Genomic DNA, 26,576 nt, shown 5'->3' with positions numbered 1-26,576 from the left:
AAACAGCACTAGTACCCACAACTCACCTCCAGGTGCCCAGCCCCAAATCCTCAACAGGATGGGAGTAAAAGTATAGAAAAAATTAGGATAAAGAGAACACAAAGAGAAGAGTAGCAAGAAAGCTTTAAGGAGATCAATATCTTGGGACTCTGATAACTGGGAGAAAAGATGCAAAAACAAAGTAGAAAGAAAGAAAAAAAGGAAGTAGGAAGACCTGGAGTAATCCTTATAGTGGTCTCAGGTGCACTGGGTATCAAATGCACGGTCACTCTCCACTGATGTAGCCCTGAGGGGCACCTCTGATGCCTTTTTGTTTAGTAAGAGGAATGTGCAGTCATCCACAAGGCGCCCAGTGAGCAGAGAGCATTGTGCTAGGGACTGAGGAGTGGGAGTCAGGATAAAATGAAAAAGATTGTCTCTGTCAACAAGGAAACTAAAACGTGTTCTTTGCATTCTGGGAAGCAGATAAGGAGGTAAATAGGTCTCAAAAGAGAAAGGGTTAGCTTCCAAAATGACCTTCAATAACAGCTGTCAAACTCTCCTAGAATAACTTCAATGGCAAGGAACCTGCTAATTCATAGGTTAAGTGCTTGGAAAATCAGTACAATAGGCAATTACTTGGAGCATGGTATTGAGATCTTACTGTGCTAAATTCCTTTCCTCCTTATTTACTGTTTCATGGTGTTAACTACCTTATTTACCATATGTGCCGACAGCCACCATTCCAGCTCTCCAAGAACTTCTAAGATATTGGGGAAGTCTATAAGGAGATCACTATCTCGGGTCTCCAATAACTGGGTGCCAGGAGGAAAGTGTCACCTAAGCTAAATCTTTAAGGGGTAGCAGGAATTAGTCTTCTATAGAAAGACACTAAGAGTGCCCCAAGTAGAGGACACATACAAAAGGGTAGGAGAGGGGAGGCCTGATGGCTCCAGGGGGAGCTCTCAAAAACAGGGCTGCAAGTTCGATTCCCACATGGGATGGTGGGCTGCACCCCCTGCAACTAAAAATTGAAAATGGCGACTGGACTTAGAGCTGAGCTGCGCCCTCCACAACTAGATTGAAGGATGACTTGGAGCTGATGGGCCCTGGAGAAACACACAGTTCCCCAATACTACCTCCCCTAAAAAAAAGGGTAGGAAAGATGGGTGGGGGATCAGGCGGAGGCTGTCGGGACAAGCCTTTTTCCATTATGTATAACCTTTCTTCTACATCCTTCAGCCCTGACTCCAATGATAACTGACAATAACTTTAATTTCCGTAAGACTGGTGAAACACGCTACTGAAATACCTACATCGTGGTTGTCCAAAATCCGTTGTTGTGCAATAACTCTCCACCATTTTAATAAAAGGCCTCCAACAGCCTTGAAACGCGGCTTCACCTGTATCAATATTGCACAAATCTATCTAAAAATTGAGACTTGTGAACAGAAGCCGGTGGAATAGGGTAGTTGCCCCGTCCCGTGGGAGCCAAACCAACCCCCTGAGCGTGGGGTTTGCGCTGGGCACCGATCTTCACTGCGCAGACGCGGAGGTGGGCGCGCGCATGCGTGGGAGGAGACGGGGCGCCGAGGGCTGGACTTCAGGGAAGGGGGAGCGGTGCACGAAGCATGGCGTCCAATGTATATTTGTTTCGCCAGAGGATTAGCCGTCTTGGCCAGGTGCGGCCTGGGGAGCCTCCTCCCCTTCCCACCCCCTGTTCACCCCTCGCCTCCCGTGGCGGCTCCTTTCCGTCTCCGCCCCAACGCTTGGGCAGGCGGCTCAACCGCCGCCGCCCCGCCCCGCGGCCTCCGGGACCCGCCTCCCGAAGCCCGCCCCTCCTGCCCTTCCACGCCGCTGGGCTGCACGGTCTCGTCGGTCCCCCTCCTCCTCCGCCCCGCTGTCCTGATTGTCTCTCCCTCCTTCCCTCAGAGGATGTCCTCCTTCCAGCTCAACCTCAACCCGCTCAAGGAGCCGCTCGGCTTCATCAAGGTCCTCGAGTGGGTGAGTGCAGCCCGCACCGGCGAGGCCGGAAATCGCGACGCAGCGCCGGCTCGTTCTCCGGCCCGGCCAGCGCCCTCGGCGAGGGAGCCGGGAGCCCCGGAAGCGGGGGCGCGGCCGGGCTCGCGCGGGCCCCGAGGTTGTCGCTTTCCCCCGGACGGGACGGGACGGGGTGGGCAGGGAGGGCACGAGAGGCCGCGGCCTGGGCCTGCGCGGGGCGAGGACGCCGCGGTCGGCGTTGAATCACTAGTCCCTCCGCCGCCGGGTCGCAGGCGGAGCCGCCCTCCCACACCGAAGCTCACCTCTCGGTGCCCCGGTGGGAGTTCAGATTTCTCTTTGGCTTCACCGCTCCCCGCAAGTGAAGAGAAAACTTCCTGTTGCGGTCTAACCGAAACCAGGAGGGCCCGAGTCGCGCCCCGGCCGGCGCGTGGTGTGGCAAGGGCCCGCCCGAGCTTTTCTGTCTTGTGCCGACTCGAGGCCGCTCCCTCGAAAGCTGGTTGTGCCTTTTCCGAGTGATTTGACGAGCATTCACTTCTTCATTTGCTTTTAAGATTGGCTCCAAGCTAAAAATGGGGAAAAATCAACTGGGGGTCAGGGTAGCGGGCGGGGATGGTGGCGAGGGGAGGGGTGATCTGGTCAGGCGGATCCACTGAAACACACGCGAGGAATCGCCAGCACTTTTGTTTTAGGTATTTCCAAGCAACAACCTGCAGCCAGCTTTCAGTCCTTTCCTGGGAACACTCAATCATTAACATCGAAGGAGACTTATTAATTCGACCTTGGCAATGATCAGTCACTTGGAGGAGTTAGTGTATTCACACCAGGCACTGCAGATTTTCTTCAGACTTCATGGCCTAGTACATATTTTAGTGTTGATTTTCAGGGCCTCATTAATAGGCAGCTGGCCTCCGTCCAGCGTGTGCAGGCCAGTTGTTTTTATAGCGAGCTAAATTTACATTCGTACTCTTTATATTTTAGTGATATGGTGGTGAAGAGTAAGAACTTACTATTTCCTGTTTTAAATAACCCACCCAGGATGTTTTTTAAAGCAACGCAAACGCAAATTCTCTAATGGGTACTCAATCTGATCTCCTACCTACATAGTTTCCTACCTTTCGCTCAAAATTTCACTTGTTTTCTGAAAACTGAAAATTATGAGTATGTAAAATTACAGGAGAGAAATTTTCTTTAATGTAAAAGTTAAAAAGTTTTATACCTAGTAGATTTAATCTCACTTAGGATTACAATTAAATTTATAATTTAAATTTTCACTTAAACGAAGAGGCAGTTGATAATTGTCTTTTTTAAAAAAAGACATAGACTTAACTTTTTTGTTACTATTTTAAAATAATGATACATTTACTAGTGATTGTAGGTTCCATATATTTTGAATAATCTTTTTAAGAAAATACTGTTTAAACAACTTATTGCACAGAAGAATCATTTGATAAAAGATTAATTGTTAATGATATGAATATTCATCTAATATTTGAGTATGTATTCTATACAGGTGGAGAGCTAAGTAAGCACTAGCATACAAACATGAATAAAACATGGTCTTTTCCTCATGAACTATTAAGAAAGATAGAAAACAAATATGAAAATGCATATGATGAATACTATAATGAAGATAGAGGCAAAGTGTAGTAGGGGAAAGGAAGGAGAAATCAGTTGCTTAGAGGAACTAGGGAGGATTTCATAGATGAAAGAACATTTGAAAGATGAGTATTTGTTGACTGGGGAGTGGCTTGCCAGGCAAAGGGAATCTTACGTTCGGTGGTGTGAAAAGTTGAAGCAGCATAGCCCTATTTGAGAACTTGTAGAATTTGGCCCAAAAAATGTATAGTTATCGGTATATATTGAGTATTAAATTTTAATACAGTTTTTACCTTTCTTAAAATGTATATACATTTTTTTGGCACCCTCTGTAGTTCGGAGTTCATTCTATGGGCCAGTGGTTTTTATGGTTTTAAACCCTCTGGGCCCTTTCCTTAGGAAAATGCTTATGTGCTGGGTACAGAATTTTGGGTAATTTATTGGAGAGCTTCCATTTAAACCCAGAATTCCTACCATAGGGTGAGGACTCACTCATTCGAGGGTTTTAACAAGTGAATGATATGATTAGATTTGCCTTTAAAATATTGCGTTTTGTCAGCAGTGTAGGGGATGGATTAGGTCATAATTGAAGGGAGCCTTGTTGCTTGAGAAATTATGAAGGCCTAAAATTAATTGCAGTTGTAATAGAGACGAGAGGTTTAGAAATTAGAATATATTTGAAGAAGAGGGAGGACTCCAGCATGGCTGCTGTATTTCTGACGGTTGGTAGTGACAGCTCTGTCAAAGATAGATCACTAAGGAGAAGAAGCAAATTTTTAGTGGAGGGTAGATAGTGTTTTGGATGTATTGAGTTTGTCTTTTTAGATGATATAAGTGGAGGTATATAGGCATTTAGATATATGGATCTAGAATTTAAAAGATAAATGTGGGCTGGGTAGATTCAACAGATAACTGCCAGCAAAGAGGAGTGGTTTATAATAGGGAGAGAAAAAACACCTTGGTGTCGCTATTAGAATTTCAAGAAAAGAGTACTCAGCAGTATCAGATGCAAGAGAGGTTAAGTAAAATGAGGACTAAAATGCATACTTTGGTTTTGGTAATTAAGAGGCTATTGGTGGTTTTAATAAGGTCAGTTTCAGTAAAATCAGAAACCGGGTGGTGGTAGGCTAAACAGATGTAAGAAAGTGAAGACAGTGAGAGTAAGCCATTACTTGGTTGAAAATGGGAGAACTTTGGTGGTAACCCATTTGTGGGCTGTAGAGAAGAGACTTATGAATAGAATCGTTAGAGGTTAAAAACAGGCAGAGGGGATGAGTGATAAAAGAAGGTTCTAGGGGAGAAAGGCCCATTGTAGGAATTTTATCTCTAGCAAGGCTCTCGATGTTAGACTAAGAGATATAACCTGATAACATGTAACTTGCAATGGATTACAAATCTGAATGCCTCACAGACATGAAGGCAAGATGCCCAGTAAATATTTATTGACAGAATAAAAATACAGTTGCTGAAGCAGAAGCATTTTTATGTTGCTTCTAAATTGCAGCCACCGTATTGTGTGTGTGTGTGTGTGTGTGTGTGTAATATTTTTAAAAATCTATTCCTAGCCCCTAGTTACATACAGTGCCTAGCAGTGGCACTGCTTTAGTTCTCTTTATGTAATTCAGTAAAGGTTGAATTTTTGTTGCGTTTATATGGGAATATCAGTGCTTCACAGCGCTATTGGAATGATTAAGTTAGTATATAGGTATGTCAATGATAATGTACTTGAACAGTTCTTAGTTGGTTCTTCAGGACCGAGATCCTGTGTTTGTAGAAGACTAGACCCAGAGGGCAGGAAGAATTCAGCACTATATGACTGACTGACGTGTCTCCTGGTCCTTCAAGATTACTAAATTCTCTGTTAGATATTTTAAACCTTAGAAACGATGTATTGTATGCTTTTCATTTGTCTGCATGTTTTCCTGCCTTTAGCAGCCTCATCAAGGTGTCACCTATCAAGGTGACAATATAAAATTTACATAAGAGTAGATGACCCACGTGTAGGAGTTGAACACGGAAGTAAAAGTCAAGGATGAATTTTACCAAAGCAGCTTTTTAAAGTATTTAATATTTCTCTGGTAAATTTTAATTTGGTTCTCTATAGTCAGTTATCGCTACTATTTAGATCACAGTTTTTCATTAAAATGATTTTATTGCCTTTTAATATCGAACACTATGTTTTGGGCTTTCATGTTGCTATCTTGCATTGAGTAGACACTGAATCTGAGTAATAATGCTTTTCTGATTCCACACACAAAATTATGGAAGAGATACTGTTTAGGGAGTATATAAGGAATTACAGACTAATTAAGTTGAATTTTAGAATTATTAACCATCTCTGAATAATTTTGTCTGCTGGCCACGTTTATCCTCTGTTAACAAGAGATATTTATTAAATACATTATATGTGCTAGGTCTTTACCTGTATTTTTCTCATTTAATCCTCTTTAAAACCTGTGAGGGTTATCGTCTCGAAGATACTGCAGTTTAGAGAAATTTAAGCAATTTACCCAATATCCTATGATTGTTACAACATCAAGGACTCTTAACTGTCTGTTCTTAGTCGTTTTGATAATTTACTTTTATGTTTCTAATTGGTCTTTTAATAAATTGTTGGAAAGGTCACCAAAATTTCAAGCATAAAAAACAAAACAAGGTATCTGAAGTAATTTTTTTCTTGTTTGTTAGATGCATGTTTATAAGATCTTGAGTTAAAAACAGTTAGGGTCTTGATTCATTTATCAAGTTTGAAGTTTTTTCTGATTTTAAAAACATTACTTTGGAGTAAATTATTATTCAGGAAAATTAGTGTAAAAAAAATTAAGAAAACCTGTAAGTCTTTGAGCATTACATATATCAATTTCTTTAAACCACAAATTTTGAGAAATATATTAGTTTACGTAAAATACTTAAAGTTTAGTCATCCCAAGTAGATCTCAAGATTTCTGCAAACAGGGACCATGTTTTATCCTAATTTTGTGGTTTACAATATAGCACAGAGGAACATCCCAGATAATAAAAATTGTACTACAGAGTGTGAGTGATGGGGCATATGTAGACTGATGTTTGTCTCATCGATTTGCTTAGTTTTTACATTTTTAGGCTATCAGCCTGTAAGCACAGACTACTTTTTAGGAATCCCTGCCGTTTGTGTTCATTTTTTTCCCCCTATTAGGGAAAGAGGAAAAGGATTTCAAACAGCATTTTGTGCCTGCCAGGACTCTTCTATACACTTAACGCTTGTTAATAGGCTTATAGACAACACCCCTATGCCTTTGCTTTGTTTGTTTCTACCTGGAATCCTCTCACTTTCATGGGGTGGATCAGATACAATTTTCATAGACAAAATATGTGTTGTGAGTGCTTTCAGAACACACAAACACATACAGATACACACACACACACACACACATACAAATAGCAATCTCTGATAAAATATGAAAGGAAAAACATGTAAAAGATAACAGGGCCGATACTCTCATACAATGGTTCTAACACTTTGGTCTCAGCACTCCTTTATGCTCTTAAATATTGAGAACTTCAAGGAGCTTTTGTTTATGTGGATTGTATATCTATATTTACCATATTGGAAAATTTAAGCTACATTTTTAAAACATTTATTTTAAAATAAATCATTTAAAAGCTTGAATTACATCAGTGGCAACAAATCCTACCAGTTTTTCTTATGTGAAAGGCTCACTTCATTTGTTTTTGAGAAAAGTATCTGTCAAATATCCAAGTCTAAATAACTGTATTTTGTGACTTATTCATACAAGTAAAATTGGTGTTCCAGAAAAAAAGTGACTAGTTCAGCGTATAATTCAATTGTTTAAATGCTTTCCCTGGAGACAACCACTGTATTTTGGTATGCAGTGAAAGTTTTTATTTGTACATCCTATTTCATCACAGAATATTAAGACTCAGGTGTCAGGATTTAATAAAATAATAATTTTTACTGTTTCATCAAAGGCATTCTTAAGTGAAACGGGTTTTAGTTTTTAACCGGAAGTGCTTGACAGTTTGGTGTTATTGCTGATTCTTACTAAAGCCCAGCAGTTTCGCCCACCAATGCTTTTGCTCAAATCAGTGCAAATGTCAACATAGTGTAAAAGACAAATAATGTGTTAATAATATTACAATGGCGGCCGGATGGCTCAGTTGGTTAGAGCGCGAGCTCTCAACAGCAAGGTTGCCGGTTCAATTCCCACATGGGGTGGTGGGCTGCGCCCCCTGCAACTAAAGCTTGAAAACAGCAACGGGACTTGGAGCTGAGCTGCACCCTAGATTGACGGACAACGACTTGGAGCTGAAGGGCCCTGGAGAAGCACACTGTTCCCCAGTATTCCCCAATAAAATTAAAAAACAAAAAGTTAAAAAAAAATTATGAAAATATTTTTGACTTTATAGATTCCCTGAAAGTCTTGGGTACTCCCAGGGGTCCACAGACCACACGTTGAGAATTGTTGTCATATAAGGTGACGTCATTGGGGACCAGGAATGGGACAGAAAATATGGTTGGGAGAAGGACGGTTCCCAGCTCTGGGAAATCTGGAAAAAGATTTTAACCTGTTGTCTGGATTTATGACTTATATAGAGCTGAGTATTGAAAGAAGTAGAAAGAGATATGGCCTCTGAACTAAGACCTGAATCAATCTACCTGCCCACTTAAGGTCTGGATTTCTGATAAATATTATTTTCATGTGTTGGTAATTTGGGGGTCCCATCCTAAGATGTGTTTGTGGGCTAGGTGACTCAGAAGGCCAGGTAGAAACAGCCGTAAAACTACCAGACAAGGAAATGACTATAAAACCAATTTTCAAGTTGAGCCTACATCAAATATCCTAAAACACATGAAGAAAATTTTCACTTAAAAGCTCAAATTACAGGACTGGCAACAAATGACAGACTCACTTTAAGACAGCCAGCCAGCTCAACAATAAGGATATTGATTCACTCCAAAAGACATAAAAATAATAGAATAGTCTGAAATGATTTTAAAATAAGGATAGTTTCCTTGGAGATTTCTAGTACCATACTCGGGTTAACAATTATTTAATAAAGGTGACGTAGGTGTTTTCAAGATATAATTATTAAGAGTTAGCAAAAAACTTCTAGCTGTTTATTTCAGCAGGAATTCAAGTTTACTTGCCTGATCCACATTCTTAAGGATTGTGGAACTGTACTAGCAGGAGCTGTACTATTTAGAACTTGCTGTGATTGTATTTTAGCAGAGGGAGATTTAAGCTATATATGGGAGATGGTAGAAGAGTGAAACTGAAGCACTGGTAACTGGCTTCACTGCTCAGTGGAAATAAACTGAAATGTTAGCATCAATAACAAAATGTTTTTAAAAATAAATATGTTTACTAAATGCTTCAGACTTTGACTCAAAAACAAATACCTTGGCTCTAGGCTCTAATCTTATTGATTATAAAGGCAAACATGATGTGATAGTTCATGTTAAATACTAAATGATGACTTGATTTAGTAAAAGCATACATTTGGTTTTGCACATAAACACTTATGCACAGTATACTTTGTTTCTGAAGATTTCAATTATATATTTCATTTTCCTAAACTATCTTATAATATCTTTTTCCTAGGCTAAACCTTGGACAGAAAGAAATTTAAGTAGATGATGTCAGATTAATAATGAAACCAAATAGCAGTGAGGATCCTGCACCTGGAAACATGTTAAGAGACACCCATAAATTAGATGAGTACCAGTGTTCCCAGTAGAACCCTCTGAGCTGCGCAGGGTCTAGGAATAGGAGTGAAGACGGGGACACTGGCTGTAGGATAAATAACTCATTGAAAATACTAGAGGGCGTCAGACTTTTTTAACAATCATGAATCCCTATCAGTATAAAATTCTATGCACAGAGCTCCAATATGCATCTACATAACTTAGATACATATTTTACTGTGTCAGTATCTTAGGGCATATTATACATTGAGGGTAAATTTCATTCATATTTTTAAATTTTACCTCAGATACTCTTCTGATAATACCTAATTCCCCTTCCCCTTTGTGTGATCTGATTAGTCTTTTTACCTTGTAATGTGGCTGATGAATATAGCTCATAAGGGTATTAATGCTTCTGTTTTGGCTGTGAGTTTTTGTATTATCGGTCTAGTTTTCTGTGAAGACGTTTTTAAGCCACTGGTCTATTTTGTGAAATTTTATTTAAGAGTAGATAATTTATTCCATAAAGTCACTTGGCCAGGCACATTTTCGCTGTAGCACCTGAACACTACAAGTGAAAGAAGAGGTGAAGATGTCATTGTGCTTCCATGTGGTGGGACTCCCCTTAACCTTCAGGACACCCGCTTACTGTACTGACACGTGATTCTCTGAAATGCACGTCCAGTATTGGTTTCAGTGGTATATTCATTTCAATGAAGCTTTGATTCTTTGTGTAGGTCTAAAAGGAGATATAAAAAGAAGGTCAAATATTTTCTTCTTGTATACCAGTTAACTGAGTTCTGCAGTCTGTTTTGGAGAAGAGTGTTCTGAAGAACCAGGCTTTAATGTTAACCCCAGAGTTACAGATCTCTTAATTAGTGAGGGATCTGCCGAGTCTCTGGGATGGGTCTGGTAGACAAGGAGATAAATGGAACTGTTTGCCACGTTGAGGCTGTCATAATGAATATGGAGCCTTTTTGATCTGAAGAGAAGCTTGTTGTCATTCTGTCCCTGGATTCTTACTGTTACTCTATAGATAAGACTTTCATGTCAGCAGTTTCAGTCATTCTTCATGGGATAGAGAGGGATGGAAAATGAATTTCACAAATGACAAGAAACATAAATTAGCATTCCAGTACTCCTCATTTTAGACGGGGAGTACACACGGAAGAGCTCATGGGAACCGCCCTCATAAAGTAAATGACTGAAACAAGCTGTCAGAAGAAAATATTATAAGTTCATTGTTAACTTGTAAACCCTAACACACATCCTGACGTTGTTGAGACACTAGAGAGAGGTGACAATCTGGCAAGCATGTGCCCTAACTTAAGTGTGATGTCACTCAATTCCATGTGATTGTTGCTTTCTGAGAATATGGGCCCGATGTTGCCAAATCTTCAGTTTCCCCACACCCACTCAGGAAAAGCAGGAAATCCAAATTTTTATGTACAGTATGCTGATAATAAAATATTGATAACATTCACGTTTTTATGAATACTGGGAAGGCCGCACAAATATATCTGCAGGCCAGGTTTCACCCATGGGCTACCAGTATATAACTACTAATCTAAATCAAAGGAGTAGTAGAATGGGAGAGGTGAGATGATTGGATAATTTACCTTCAGACTGTTTTGTACTCCATTTAGTAAAAGTGTGTCCTTGTCCTTTTTTTCGTAAGTAAAGACCAGAATCACAAACATGACATTTATTTATCATAACAAAAAGGCAGCTTTTAAATGATGGTTATATAAAACTTAAAATATGGTTTTATTTGTAGATTATTGGAAACTGATTTTTTTCTTTAATTAAACAGTTACTTAGTGCAAATTTGGTATGTGCCAGGCCTGATAATTAGGCACTAAAAATCCTTTGCCAAGTGCAAAGACAAAGGCATAGTGCTCAAAAAGCAATAAGCTAAAGTACAGTATGCCATTTGTTTACTAATTTTTATATTAAGTGGGAAACTAGATTTTATTTATTTATTTTTAAGATTTTTTATTGGGGAGGGGGAACAGGACTTTATTGGGGAACAGTGTGTACTTCCAGGACTTTTTTCCAAGTCCAGTTGTTGTCCTTTCAGTCTTAGTTGTGGAGGGTGCCGTTCAGCTTCAAGTTGTTGTTCTTTCAGTCTTAGTTGTAGGGGGCGCTGCCCACCATCCCTCGCGGGAGTCGAGGAATTGAACTGGCAACCTTGTGGTTGAGAGCCCACTGGCCCATGTGGGAATTGAACCAGCAGCCTTCGGAGTTAGGAGCAAGGAGCTCCAACCGCCTGAGCCACCGGGCCGGCCCTCGATTTTATTTTTGTTTTGAGGTTTTTCGTTTGTTTGTTTTAAACAAAGCAAGATACACAAGGAAAATGCCTATGATAGAATTAATGACCCAAGTCTGTGGCAGCCCAGGAGACAGAACAGTTCTGCCACAAGGAATGGGTAGGGTATTAATGGATGAGCTTGTTAGAAAATGGGGGTGGGAGGTGAGGCAATTCCTGGCAGAAGAAACTATACGTCCAAGACATAAATACGTGGTGTGTTTCAGGAACAGTAGGTAGTACAGGGTGGAACAGTCGCACAGTACGTGGTAGGGAGTATAGTGCACACAAATCTAGAAAGACAAAGTTGAATGCCAAATTAAGAAGTTTAGGGTTTTTTTTCTTAAATTTAGGTCTGGAAAGCCAGACCTAAGGAAGCCATTGAGGAAATGTCTTTAAACGGGGGTGATATAACCAAATTTTTATTTCAGATCAGTGTGACATCACTAAAGTAGCTCTGTCCAATAGAAACACAATACAAACTACAAATGCAAGCAAAATAGTAATTTTAAGTGTTCTACTAGCCACACTAAAAAAATGAAAAGAAACAGGTGAGATTAATTTTAATAATACATTTTACTTAATCCAACACATCCAAAATATTGCTTCAACAAGTAATCAATACAAACAATTATTGATGAGATATTTTACATTTTTTTCATGCAGTTTTTGTAATCCATTGCATGTTTTACACTTACAGCCACCTCAATTCAGACTATCCATTTTTAAAGTACTCAATAGCCGTGTTACTTGTGACTACCTTACTGGACACTGCAGCTTTAGAACCCACACTATAGAAGATGAATGGTGATGGGAATGAAATTAGAAATGGGAGGAAGAGTGTTGGATTAGTCACAGTGAAGAATGGTGAGGGTCTGAACAAAAGTAGTGGCAGGAGTGATAATAGACAAGTAAACAGAGTTTTGAAAAGACTACATGATACTCGATGTAGTCTTAGGTAACTTCTTTTCACTCAGCATTAGGTTTCTATGATTAATCCATGTTGACATGAGTAGCTGTAGTTCATATATCTTTATTGCTATGTAACTTCCCATTGTGAATATATACCACTATATTTTATCCATTTTCCCATTGCTTCCTCCCTCCCCATATTTTGATACTGTAAACAATGTCACAATGAACATGGTAGTGTCCGTCCTGCAGGACACATGAGCAAGAGTTTCTCTTAGATAATATACTATTAGGTTGGTGCAAAAATAATTGCAGTTCTTGCAATTGTTTTTAACCTTTTAAACTGTAATTACTTTTGCACCAACCTAATAGTAGACACTAATCCTTTGTGACATTATTGCAAATACTTTCACCTAATTTTAGCTTGTTTTACATTCAAAAGCTGACTTTTGATTTTAAAATTCTTTCTGTAATTGAATTTAACAATCTCTTATGGTTTGTGGTTTTTTAAAAAAATGTTAGAGATTCTTCCCTTCTCTATGGTCACTGATTTTGTTTTATATTTTCTTTAAATTAATTTTTAAAGATTCACTTTTTTACATTTAAATATTTAGTTCATCTGAACCATTTATTGAACAGTCCTTTCTTGTATTATCTATTATTACATAACAAATTGCCCCACGCTTAGCATGTAAAATAATAGACATTTATTATCTCACAGTTTCTGACTGCACTTTAGCTGAGTGGTTCTGGCTGAGGGTCTCCCATGAGGCTGCAGTCACCCCACGCCCTCCAGCTCGCTCACATGGCTGTTGGCGAGCCTCAGACCTTCCACTTCCAAGGTCACTCACATGCTTTCTAATAGTACTGGGCTCCTCACCACGGGAGTCTCTATAAGTTGCCTGAGTTATCCTCCCAACGTGGCAGCTGGCTTCCCCCAGAGCCAATGGCTCAAGAGAGTGAGAAAGGAAGGCTGAGGTTGTAATCTCTTTATTACCTACTCTCAGAAACAACATTCCATTTCTTCTACCGTGTTCTATTCAGTAGAAGTAGTCAGTATGTCTTGTCTACACTTAATGGGTGGAAAACTAAGCTCCACCTCTTGAGGGGAGGAGTATCAAAGAATTTGTAGACATGGCTTTAAAACCACCACATTCCTTTCTTTGGCTATCTGCAGTGCTAACTCTGAGATATAATTTGTCTATACACACAAATCTGTTTCTGAACTCTTCTGTTCCATTGGTTTAATTTGTATATTCTGCTGCTTTTTTCTAATCTTAAATGTGGGTACACACCCAAGATTTATTTCCTGGCCTTCTGTTTTCACTCTGCGTATCTTTGCACATTCATGCTGAGAGAGTATCCATTCTTCTGTCTTAACCTATTAACTCTTTTTTTGAAGTCATCACTGTTATTAACTCTTAACTGAAAACTCCAAACTATGTGCTGGACATTATCTCAGACTCTTCATATCTGTAACCAGATTGCGTTTCATGTATCTCTTCTTCATGGACAAAATATCCCTTGATAGTTATGATCCTGATTATGGCTGGATTCAAGGCCCTGGGTTAGTCCACGGGCAGCATTGTAACACTGTTCAGCAGTATAGGCTTTGATATCAGACCTGCATTGAATTTTATCTATTTGCTGGATATGCGTGACCTTGAGCAAAACAAAGTCCCTGACCTCTTTGAGTTTGCATTCTAGGGAAAAACAAGACAAATAATACTGTCAGACAATGGTAGTTACAATGGAGGAAAAATAGAGCAGGATATAGGGAATATAGGTAGTGTGGGGTTGGGGACACTGGTACTCAATGTGCTGTGGTTAAGGAAAGGCCTCTGTGGTCAGGCCATGTTGTAACAGGGAGCTGTGAAGTCGGAAGTGAAGCAGTGCAGTAGTTTCCCGTTCACAGGGATACAATCCAGGACCCACAGTGGATGCCTGAAAACACAGATAGTATTGAACCTTATAAATGCTGTTTTTTCTTACACGTATATACCTATGATAAGGTTTAATTTATAAATTAGGCACAGTAAGAGATTAACAACAATAACTAATAAAACAATTATGACAGTATACTATAGTAAAAGTTACGTGAATATGGTCTCTCTCGAAATCTATTGTACTGTGCTCACCGTTCTTGCGGTGCTGTGAAATGATGCAGTGTCTGTGTGATGAGATGATGTGAGGCGAGTGACTCAGGTGTGTGATGACTAATGAGTGGGTAGTGGACACAGTGAAGACACCCTGAACAGAGAGGTGGGATTCACATCCCAGGCGGAGTGAGACGGCTCGAGATTTCGTCCCACTACTCAGATGCCATGCAATTTAAAATTTATGAATTGCTTATTTCTGGAATTTTCCAGTTAATATTTCCGGATCATGGGTAACTGAAACTATGGATAAGGGTAGGCTACTTTATTCCAGGAAGAGGGAATAGCCATTGCGAAGGTTCTGAAAGAGGAGTTTATCCAGTGTCTTTAAGGAATACCAAGGAGACCATTTTGTGTAAAGAGATTTGGAAGGAAAAAGTAGCAACATGAGGTCAGAAATAAAGGGATCTTGAAGACCATGGTATGACCTTTGGTTTCTATTCAGAGAGTACTCAGAAGATATTGGAGACTTTTGAACAGAGGATAAAATTTTCTGCCTTATATTTTAAAAAGAAGAGCCTGGCTGATACATTGATAATAGATTGAAGCAGGGGCAAGGACAGAAACAGGAGAATCCGATTAGAAGGCTGTTAATGTATAATTCAGGCAAGAGGTAATGGTGCTTTAGGTCAGGATGTTGTGATGGTGCTGGTGAGAAGTGAGCACGATTCCAAATACTTTTTTTTTTTTTTAATTTATTGGGGTGACAATTGTTAGTAAAATTACGTAGATTTCAGGTGTACAATTCTGTAATACATCATCTATAAATCCCATTGTGTGTTCACCACCCAGAGTCAGTTCTCCTTCCATCACCATATATTTGATCCAAATACATTTTTAAGTAGAGCCATCAGCATTTGCTGAAGGATTGATCTCTTGGTCACTACACCGTATCTGGGTTGGTTTATTTTGTGTTTTTTTTTTTTTTTGTAGAAAATATATAATATATAAATAGAAAAAGGAATTATCTTTTGTCTTCTGTTCACAGGTGACCACTGTTAAAATGTTGATGCAAAACCTTTCTAGTTTTTGTTGTGTGTGAATGCATAGATGTAGACACATACACAATGGATTGTTTAAACAAACTTTATATTTAATGAACGTTTTTCTGTATCATTGGATAGTCCCTAACATTGTAATGACTGCATAATGCTTGTATGAATGAATTATATGAATGAATTATATTGTATGAATAAATTATAGTTTATTTGGTTCCCTGGCAACATTTAGGATGTGTCCAGTTTTTTCCTGTTATGGATAGCATTTGAGAGAGCATCATTACATTTTCTTAAACATGTTGCCTGATCAGAAAAACAAATTTCCAACTACTTTTTGAGACCTGGAGTACCCTCAATGAGGCCTTTGCTAAGCTCATGAAATAGCATCTTTTGGCTTTACAGTTACTCTTGTGTTTTAAATAAAAATTCCTCCAATTCACCTCTTTTGATTTTAATAGTAATAAATAAGACTTCCTCTGAGTTTCATGCTAATGTTTTGTAGGTACTGTGAGCAAATGAATTTTTATATTTGCTGGTATACTAATTTCTGTATTCAAGGGCAAATAAAACCACATTTGTTGAGAGTTGCAAGTAAGCTTTAAATGTTTTTCACCATCTATGTTTAATTTGTAATTAAGAATTTATATATACATATATATATACATATATATGTCTTTTTTTTTTTGCAGTGGACCTCAGTGGTTCAAACAGTGATTGATCATAATTTTTATTCAGATGCTTTCCATTCACATCATTGGTCAAGAATGTATATTTTCTATAGCATTATATATTTCTATAGTTAGTGAGCCAGTTTTTAATAACCAATATTTAAGGTTTTAAGAGCGCATGTTTTGGGTATAGTAATACTTCTTCCCTTTTTTTGGTTTCACTTTGTGTAGATTGCTTCTATCTTTGCTTTTGCCACCTGTGGAGGTTTTAAGGGCAAAACAGAAATTCTAGTGGGTTGTCCTAAAGAAAGTCATGACAATAAAACGATTACAGCTTCCTTTGGTTATCCGTTCAGGTGAGTTACTTGTTTTTATGGTTTAACAACTCTTTTTACTTTCATAATGAGCCATTAAAATTTCCAGGAATTTATTAATTTTGGGGGTTAGAAAATTTTAAATTGCATCCTCATTTGTAAATGGTGATAACTGCTACTCAGACTCATACATAGACCAGTGTCTGTCTACAAACTGTTTTCCTGGTCTGTGATGAAATAAGGATAGAAAATGAGAGTAAGCATTTAGAAACTTTTATTTGACATCTTTATTCTGTCATCCCACAGTGGGTTAGAAATTTTGAAAACAATACAGAGGCTGCTCCATCACCGTAGTGTGAGAAGCCATGATGTGGGAGCAAATGCAATTTATGAAAAATCCAAATTTCTCATGTGTTTGCCATTACTAAATAGTAGTATTCTTTATATAGTTTTAGGACATGTATTTATATGAAGAGTTCCTGTGCTTCTTTCACTAGCATAAAACTTTATTTTTTTTACTCTCAAACAAAATATTCAAACTAAAATGAATATTTTTGTCAATTTTTCTGTTTGACTTTAGTATTTATTGAATGTGTCCTATGTTTAAGCCAGGGTATGAATCTTCCACTTACTACTTCCTTGACCTCTCTAGGACTCAATTTTTCTGTTCAGTAAATTGGAAATACTACCTTTTAAGGTTGTTTTGATGATTAAGTAAAATCTTACACATTAAAGATATGTCAGATAGGTAGTGCTTGGTATCACTGCTTCCATCTCCCACCCCTTCTACAAAGTTCCAATACAAGGAACTGTTACTGCATCGTAGTGATAAATGCTCGTGTGATTTATGGATAGGGAAAATGAAAGACAATGTGAAGTTAGCAGCTAATTAATCCAGGGTTAAAATGTGAATCATCATAATTGCGCTTGTGGTGCTAGTCACAGACTGTCTCCTAGAATGGATTATCAGGTCTCAAATTGTAAACTATTTTTTATCGGCCCTCTTAATTTGCTAAATTTTTATTGCAGGAAGATAGTATCTGGGCTTGAAAGTGTTTAATTCAGTCTATATTCAATCTATCACAAATCAGTTACCAGGTATAATTTATGTATATGTCTTAGGAAATTTTAAATTTACTCAAATATTTGAATTTCCCCATTTTTTTTCCCAAAAGGAAAATGTTTTTAATATATTTGGGGAGTATTTTTTGAAATGTCATTTCAGTATTCTGCCTGTATGTCTCTTTTGAGAGAGTCCACGTAATTCATAAATTGATTTGAGCCTTTTTTTAATAGGTTGAATGAAGCATCGTTTAAGGCATTACCAGATGTAAATGTGTGTGGTATAGATTGGAAAACTCAAGTCCTTATTGGGGATTACTCTTCTTCTGCGCAATTCTACGTGACGTTTGCAGTTTTTATCTTCCTGTACTGCATTGCTGCTCTTCTGCTCTATGTTGGTTACACAAACCTGTATCGGGATAGTCGCAAACTTACCATGGTTGTAAGTAATCACTTTCTTTTTATAAAAAATAATTTGTATAAGTGTACATTATATTTGAAGTTAAATGTAGATTTTCATACACTGGAAATAAAAATTCTTAGCATAAGCCAGTTCAATATATTGTGACCTGTGTTTGCCATGAGGTTGAGCCTTGTCCTGTTGTCATGTTTAAGCCAATTCTTTTAGCCTATTTGCAGCATTTTTCTGCACTCTAGGGAGTGCAGAGGTTTGTTTCTAACTATTTTAACCTGGGAAAAACTCAAATATGTGATAGACTGTAGTAGGTTGCAAGTAGCAGAGAACTTAAGTAGAAATTAATTCATGCCTTTGATTTGAGGAATTACTGACCATGCTGGTAGTCTCATAACTTGTGTTTCTACTTCTTACCTTTTTCCTCTTTTCTCAAAGGCCCACTTTGTACCTCTGCATTGTCTTATTGAGCTGAGTAGTCTATATCAGGAATCAGCAAACTATAGCCCATAGGCCAAATCTAATTCATTCTTTAATTTTTTAAATAAAGTTTTTTGGGAAGGCAGCCATACCTAATCATTTTCGTATTGTCTAAGACTGCTTTCATGCTGTAGGGGCAGAGTTATTTGTGACAAATATCACAAATATTTACATTTGGCCCTTTCCAGGAAAAGTTTGCTAACTCCTGGTCTTCACTTTCTTTTAGTTTAAAATCTGACCCAGATAATTCTATAACAATTATAGATTTCAGCAATAGAACCGTTCATGAGCTATTTTTGAAACTTAGAGATGGCAACAAAGGATTTGGATTTGAATTCTTACACCTTTTGGCTGAAATAAAAATAATTTCTGATATTTAGTTAGTAGAATCTGCCCGGGATTCTTGGCAGCAGATCCAAAGATAAGTCCTGGTTTGAAGATGGACCTCCCTCTACCACAAAAGAAGGACAGAGTCAGCGGTAGTCTTACTGACTTGAAGGGACAACAGGGGTGTTTTGGGGATACTGATCATTTATTATCTTGAGAAAATACTGATATATGCTAATTATTTATGAAATTACTTTAAAGGGAAGGCTATTTAAGTGTGAAAAAATTAGCAAGTAAGATAACAGGTTTTATATATTTACTTATTTATTTTTAATTTTGCTGCATGGATCATAAGAATGCAAATGGTAAGTAAGAAATAGAAGTCTTTTGTCTTCATATTTCGTTTCTTTGAGAAGAGATTTTTAATCCTGACGTTTTTGTAAAATATTTCTTGGTTGTTAGGTGCCTTTCAAAACAACAGACATTAACTATTTAATTTTCAATGCTTAATCAACAGAAGTGACATTAGGAATCTATAACTTCTGCAGACTTTTCAAGCCTTATTTTAAAAGGAACTGTGATGATCAGATACTATATTTTGTAAAAGTTAATTTATAAATTCTAAATGAAGACATTTCTTACCATTTTGTCATTATATCAACAAATTTTTAAGTTAAATTTAGTGAGCTTTTTATTTCTCATTTTATTTAGTAAGCTTTAAAATTACCACACTTTTTTTTAAAAAGCAACCGTCAAATCTATTTTTTGTAGAGGGTTTTTCTTGTCTAATAAAACTATAAAATTGATATAGTTGCATTATTCAGAAAGTCAAAAGTGATTTTCCACCTCAAGAGTGATCAATTAGTGGTCATTCAGAGAGAGAATCCAGAATTAGTTTAAGTGGTTTTTTTTATTGCTGTAATATATAATGGACACTTTTCTGTAAAAGTCCAGCTTCTAAATTAAATTTTGAATTCTGCCTTTAATTTAACCATATAAATATAAAATATAAAAAGTTTTCTTGAGATAACCCAAATTTTTAAGTATAGCAAATATGATACAGATTTTGTTTAAAGTACTATTTGTTACTGAGGACATGCTTTTATTTTTGCAGTGTTCTCAGTTGTCTGGTAAGGTATTTCTAGGAACATTGCAATTTTGATATTTTAAATCAACTTTCGTTTCTTTTGTAAGTAACTGTACCACTTTTTTGTGGTAACTAGCAGGAGCTTAAGGGTCCTAGGTCATGTGGATAATTAGAAGTACCTATCTTAAAACTCTGTTATGAATCATAGTTTGATTATTGGTAGGAGCAGAGCTGCCATTGGCCACTGCAGGTTCCGCAGTGCAGAACTCCGGGTGTGCGCCAGTGCAGTTACCTAGAGTCCTGAGTAGGACAAAAGCTGTCTTCAGAGGTCCATGTTTCCCCTTCTCCCTAAGGCTACCCTCTGCATCATTTTCAGAAAAGAACCTGCATTTGGAATACAAGAATGTCCTTTCTTAAGCAAAGTAGATTTAAAGAGAATAATCAGAAAAAAGCAGTATGTTAAGAATTTGGAAGGAAGAAACCTGAAAATTAAGAGGATTTGACATACATTGGTCAAAGCTATGAACTTTAGCCCAGAGAGAACTTGTTTAACATGTGACAACCTCATACTATCTATCAGCTCTCCAAAAAGCATTGTATTTCTAGCAAGTGTTCAGAAAATGTCTACTGCAGCAAAAAAGTATAGCGGAGTACAAGAGCAAAAAGGAGAGTACTCCCTCAGTGCAAAAATTTAAGCTATGTTTCTGTCCTTTTCTCTTTGATTTACTTTTTTTTTTTTTAAGAGGACCAGTAACAGTGGAGAGAGCTCAAGTGCAAAATGCAAATACCTCCATGTTTGTAGAATTAATCATGTTTTTTGGTTCTGAAATCACAAGATATTTATTCAAGATATTTATTCAAATAGGTAGACAAGCTATATATAGCACAGTTTCTATATCTCATAAGTGGTCACTGGTGTTTATCCTAAATAAAGAACTAAAAGAAAAGCTCATTGGCAAAAGTAATTTAAAAACCAATTAGATTTATTTTAAAAACAAAACACTTCAGTGGTAAGCTCCAGAACCATTTCTGAGCTTGGACAGTTTTTCTGCAGTTGTGTACAGACTCATAACCTTGATTATACCCAAATGCAATACATAACATTAAAAGATACAAATTTTACACTTTTCCCACGTTGGTCATTAATTTAAAGGAGGACCAAGCAAAGTGGGACTTTATATTATACAAATGCATACCTTAAAAATGTGTTCTTTAGATCTTTGTAACAATACTAGTTGACAGAATTTTAGTTTCCCATTAGAATAAAGGAGAATAATTTTTTTTCCTTCATCTTACTAGTTCAATAAGAAACTATCTAAAATAATAAAAAACAGTTCTATTCTTGGACATGTAATAAGTAGAAAAGACTTTAGTAGAAAATTAGTGATAAGATATCAGAGACTTCTTTTGTTCTTATAATGAACATTCTTAAAATTCCTTCGTCATGAATTTAAAAAGACAAGTCTTGCTGGATGTATGCCTTTCACCATTTATTATCCGAATTGCAGAGAATTAGATTTAATTAAAGTTAGAGTTTGCCAGAACAATATGAAAAAGTAAAAAGGTAAGGGAGTTGAGAGTATTATGTGAGGGATTATAATGAAGAACCTTAGAATATAAAATGAGAGAAATGAGAGAATAAGTGAGGTTGAGAGACAGTTAAAAAAAAAACTGGTAAGGTCAGATTTTTGAGGTTGGGGTGCCAGAGGGAGGGAGTTGGAAAGAGAAGTGATATTGGGGAGTGGGATGATTGAAATAGAGATTGTGGAGGGATACAGTTATCCGTGATAGCAGCATCTAAGGTATAATCCCAGGAGTGGATGGCTTAGGTGTGATTGTGGAAAGGGCCGTGTAAAACCTTGATTTCTATTGTAAATATCTTTGACTCCTAAAGAGATGACTGTGACTTGTTTAGTATTATAGCTATTTATTATCACTGAACTAGTAATACTAAACAGCAGGTTTACTGTGTTGACCCTGGCTTTTTTAATAAAGTATACCATGAAGGCTCTTTCTTAGTACTATAGGGTTCAGTGTGATCTCAATTCCTTCATCATGGATTTAAAATTTAGTATTTTTAAATTAACTGTTTATTATTATTATTATTATTATTATTTGGTGTCAATGATATTTTTTTAATTAAATTTATTGGGGTGACAATGGTTAGCAAAATTACATAGGTGTCAAGTTTACAGTTCTATAATACATCATTTATCTGTCACATTGTGTGCTCAGCACCCAGAGTCATTTAACTGTTCATTATTAACTCATACTTTTTTTGCTCTAGGACTTCGTTGTTACTCTCGTGGCCACTTTCTTGTGGCTGGTGAGCACTTCAGCCTGGGCCAAAGCTCTTACGGACATAAAAGTAGCCACAGGTCACAATATCATCCAGGAGCTCACACCTTGTAAACATGGGGTGACGTGTTCTTTTGGCTCTGTGACTAGTATGGGATCCCTAAATGTATCCGTGGTACGTATGCCGTATTTATAAAATATTTTATTTCACTTATTAGAAAAACCTTACTAGTAATTTAAGAAAACAATCGCTTTTAATAATCTCTAGATGAATATGTTGGTTTTTATTTTTACTGCACTGTCAGAATCCTAGTTACCATATAGTCTTTACCTTTATAACAACGAAGAAAAATTTATTAAGAAAATTAGGAAACAAGTTTGAACAAGATCGTAATTGAGTCTTTTCTTTTTATTAAAATCGACTGGTCCAGACTTTTACCTGGAAGACACTAATAGTAGTTGCTAACATTTATTAAGACTATATGCCAGGCGTTACACTAAAGCCATTGCACTCATACGTTAAGTTATCTGACAATCCTAAGAGGAATGTGGGAAGTGGTATCATCATCTTCATTTTACAATTAGGACAAAATGTAGTTCGTAGTAATTTGCCTAAGTTGACTCAACTAGTAAGTTGGCAAGCCAAGGTTTGAACCAGATCTGACTTTAGAGCCCATTCTCTAATCTGACTTTCTCTGAGTCTTTCCATAATACTTTTGTGGTTTCTTAAATAACAAAAAAAAATCAGGTCTATATAAATTATCTATTAGTCCACTATTTTACCAAACTACAGATAAACGTATTAAATATATAACATTAATATACTGAGGATACTATGTTTAGGGAGGTCTCGTGTCTTTTCAAGAAAGTTATTTTTCCTGTGCATGAATGAAGTCAGCACTACCTTATAAAGCAACTTGGTCAAATTTTTGCTTTACAACTTTGTAATTATAATTTAAAAGTCACCTTTTTTTTGCATTTAGGTTGAAAATATCTGAGATGGACAGTTTCAGAAATGTTATCGTATGCAAATACACAGAGCTATCAGGAATTTGGCCTTCAGTAATATGATAGTACTCTCAAGCTTCTTACCCCGCTCTTTATTGTTGCTATCGTTCTTAGAAGAATATATTTATATTTCTTATACAAAACTGTGAAGATAGTGTAGCTTCAGTTTATTCATCTCTGAGACTTTCGTCTTGTCAGATTTATACTTGAGAAGACTGGTTTCTTTTAGGTTGACTAATGCAAGATGTGAAATAAAGTTCTTCTGACTCCTTTTCTCTCCTGGCTGCAGCTATTGGAGTAGGAAAAAAGGTAGTGGAGCGATGAAGTAGGGAAATAGGAAAAGATATACAAGGCAGTTTAAAATGCGGGTCTTAGTTACTTTTCTCAAATTTAATCCCATCTTTTTCGTAATAATGAGCGTGTAAAAATAAGATTTCTTTTAGTCATGATTTTATGTGTTACAAATTTAGACATTTAGCTTTATTTCATTGTGAATAAGTCATTATATATCCAAATTTGGCATTGAAATGTAAAATCTTTTTATTCCACTTCATATGTAGTTTAAACTTGAAACAAAATAATGGTATAGTTCCTGGAAATATTAAATGTTTAAATAAAAACTGAAATGCGCCAGAATATTTAAGTAGATATTAGATTGTCTTCTTTATTTTTCTCTTTCTTAGATCTTTGGCTTTCTGAATATGATACTTTGGGGAGGAAATGCATGGTTTGTGTACAAGGAGACCAGCTTACACAGCCCATCAAATACTTCTGCTTCCCATACCCAAGGAGGTATTTCACCTCCTACCGGAATGTAACTAAAGGGAGAAGTACACTGTATGAAACATGTTTATACTTTGCCAACATCTTGAGAAGCATTATTTGTTTCTAATAAAAGTAATGGCAGTTTCAGTAAATTGGTGGGTTTAAAATTTTGCTGCTTTTTTACATAAAGCCTGTGCCTCTCCTGGAAATTGAAGATGTAAATGTATTCTCACATGTAAGTTTGAAAATTCAGGGGCCTATTATAAGATGATGCACATTTTTAAATGAATGATAATTTCTTCACTAAGTTGTTTGCCTTCCAAAGTGTTTACACCTTAAGCCTTAACATATATCTTCACTCAGAAAAGAGTTATATTGTCATATAATAGGAAGAAAATCTGTATTTGGAATATATACACTTCTGTAAGTTTGTACAGATCATATACCTAAGACCTGTCTTAAAGAAAGCCTTGATTACATAAGTCATATTTAGAAAAAACATTTAGTTCAGAATTTATATCTGAACATTGTTTATATGTTATGAAAAGTTTTTAATGGCAAAGACTGGGTGTATGTTTTATTTCTGTTTTTCTAAATGACCTACAGTACTTAATAGGTGTGCTAAAGTTGTTTGGGGAGTGGGGTTAAAATTTTCTGATAGATGTATAGGTAATTTAGTAATTCCATCTCATGAGATGTAAGCTTCCATTATGCTGGTTGTTTAGTAGACTTGCTATATCAGTAGAAAGAACATGGTTCAACTAGATTTTTGATATGTATGGGCATTATTCTTAGTAATAGTTGTTTGCTGTCCTCTGTTGGTCTTACCTCTTAAGTGCCAGCTGAGACCTAGTGTCCTTGCAAGTAGAGTAAAATATAACCCACCGTTTTTTTTTTGCAGACTGTATTCAGAGAGTTAAAAAAAATTAAGATTGCGTTTTACTTTTGAAACATTTAAGACTTAAGATTCAATGAAGTTGCTATTTTGAGTTGAGCATTGATAGTGTGAAAATAAATGAGATTCGGATTTCGTGTTTCTTAACGTTCATTCTTATTTCACAAATGGATTAAGGAATTATGCATCATAAACAAGGAGCCTAAGTAGCTTTATTATGGGTGTACTGTCTTTGCATACACATTAGGTATGTTCTGAATGCAGGGCTTATTCACATTTTGCTTTCTAATGTTTTTGTTGTACAGAGCCAGATATCCTACTCTTAACCACATGATTGTTCATATGTGAAGCACATCTTGCTAGTGCCTTATTTTTGTTGATTTTGTTTATGACAAGAATTGTCAGTATGAGACTGTATATCTTTTATGCAACCAACTTAATAAAGAAGTTAAAAGAAAGAGTGCATTGATTGTTATATTACAAAGAAATCTTCATCTTAAAGGCAGGAGCAATGCAAAATGGAATTAATTTCCAAAGCAAGAAATAGAATATCACAATAGTTCTTTTAAATGTTTGGCAAGGAATAAAAGAGACAGAAAATGCTTTGGAGATTGTGTTTCTATCCTTTTTTTCTTTCAATCTCATTTTAAAAATTCTTGTTTGTAACTTTCAGGTGGTTTTCCTGTAAACCTTTTCTAATTGACTGTCCATTCAATTGGGCACAAAGATTCTTGATTAAGGGTGTGTGCTCTGGAGCCAAACTGTCTGAATTTGAATCTTGGCTTCACCACTTAACTAGCTAATTAACTTTGGGCAAATTACCCTCTGTATGCCTCAATTTGCTTATCTGAAAAATCTGAATAAGAATACTACTGACCTCAGTATTTATGAGGCTAAAGTGAGTTAACATAAAGTCCTTAGAAACAGTGTTCAGAATATATAGTAGGCACTTTATAAATGTTGACTGTGAATACTAACTTTTGATAGCATGTAATACAGAGAGTCTTACCCTGGAGTCCATGGGGCTGGAAAGGGGAAGGGTCTTGGGCAGAGAGGCAGGGTAAGCTGCACGATTACATGGGTCTCCCTTCATATTCCTCAGAGAGTCCGCGAGGTTTCTGGTGTTTATTTTTCTGTTGGTGGTAAATGTACATAAGTGACATTAAGTTAATACTAATGAGATTACAGTAGATCTAGAAAAGAGTTTATTTTGTTGCCTTTTCACTCCCTGATTTTGAGTCAACATTACAGGGTTAAGCAATTTATAGGCTAGTTTGCAGCACAGGAGCAATGGAAGAACTTACTAGGTGACAGGTTATTTATAAACAGCATCGTTATTAATATTTTTGTGAATTGAAGTCACTTAAAGATACTTAAGTAATTATTAACCTGCTGTAAATGTTAAGGACAGTATTGCTTGTTATGTACTTTGTTTCACACTTAATTTCTAAATTTTTAATTACGTGGTATTTCAGAGAGAGAAGTATAAACAATAATACATAACCAAGTTCTCACCACTGAGTTGAACAGATGTTAACATTTTGTTCTCTGTGTGTCAGATTTGCTTTGGTTTTGTCTTTTTAAGAAAATAAAACATAGATCCAGCCTTTTCCTTACTGAAATA

At 36.8% G+C, this 26,576-nt stretch overlaps 1 protein-coding gene and 1 non-coding gene across 2 annotated transcripts; one reads left to right on the top strand and one right to left on the bottom strand.

The window, feature by feature from the left end:
- The first annotated feature begins 1,794 nt into the window (after positions 1 to 1,794).
- Positions 1,795 to 25,410, top strand: SYPL1 (synaptophysin like 1). The gene is made up of 5 exons (XM_033088540.1): positions 1,795 to 1,983; positions 16,536 to 16,660; positions 17,915 to 18,122; positions 22,274 to 22,459; positions 23,976 to 25,410. Exons 1-5 carry the CDS (start codon positions 1,915 to 1,917, stop codon positions 24,108 to 24,110), a joined length of 723 nt encoding a protein of 240 aa, XP_032944431.1. The 5' UTR covers positions 1,795 to 1,914; the 3' UTR covers positions 24,111 to 25,410.
- Positions 16,325 to 16,398, bottom strand: LOC117012591 (small nucleolar RNA SNORD113/SNORD114 family). Its single transcript, XR_004421196.1, has one exon. It is a non-coding gene; the product is annotated as a small nucleolar RNA SNORD113/SNORD114 family (small nucleolar RNA).
- Positions 25,411 to 26,576: the final 1,166 nt, after the last annotated feature.

Source organism: Rhinolophus ferrumequinum, chromosome 20, assembly GCF_004115265.2.
Source record: "Rhinolophus ferrumequinum isolate MPI-CBG mRhiFer1 chromosome 20, mRhiFer1_v1.p, whole genome shotgun sequence".
In the NCBI taxonomy this organism is placed as follows: Eukaryota; Metazoa; Chordata; class Mammalia; order Chiroptera; family Rhinolophidae; genus Rhinolophus; species Rhinolophus ferrumequinum.
Note: the sequence above shows the minus strand (reverse complement) of the source record. Positions and strands in the feature narration are given on the sequence as shown.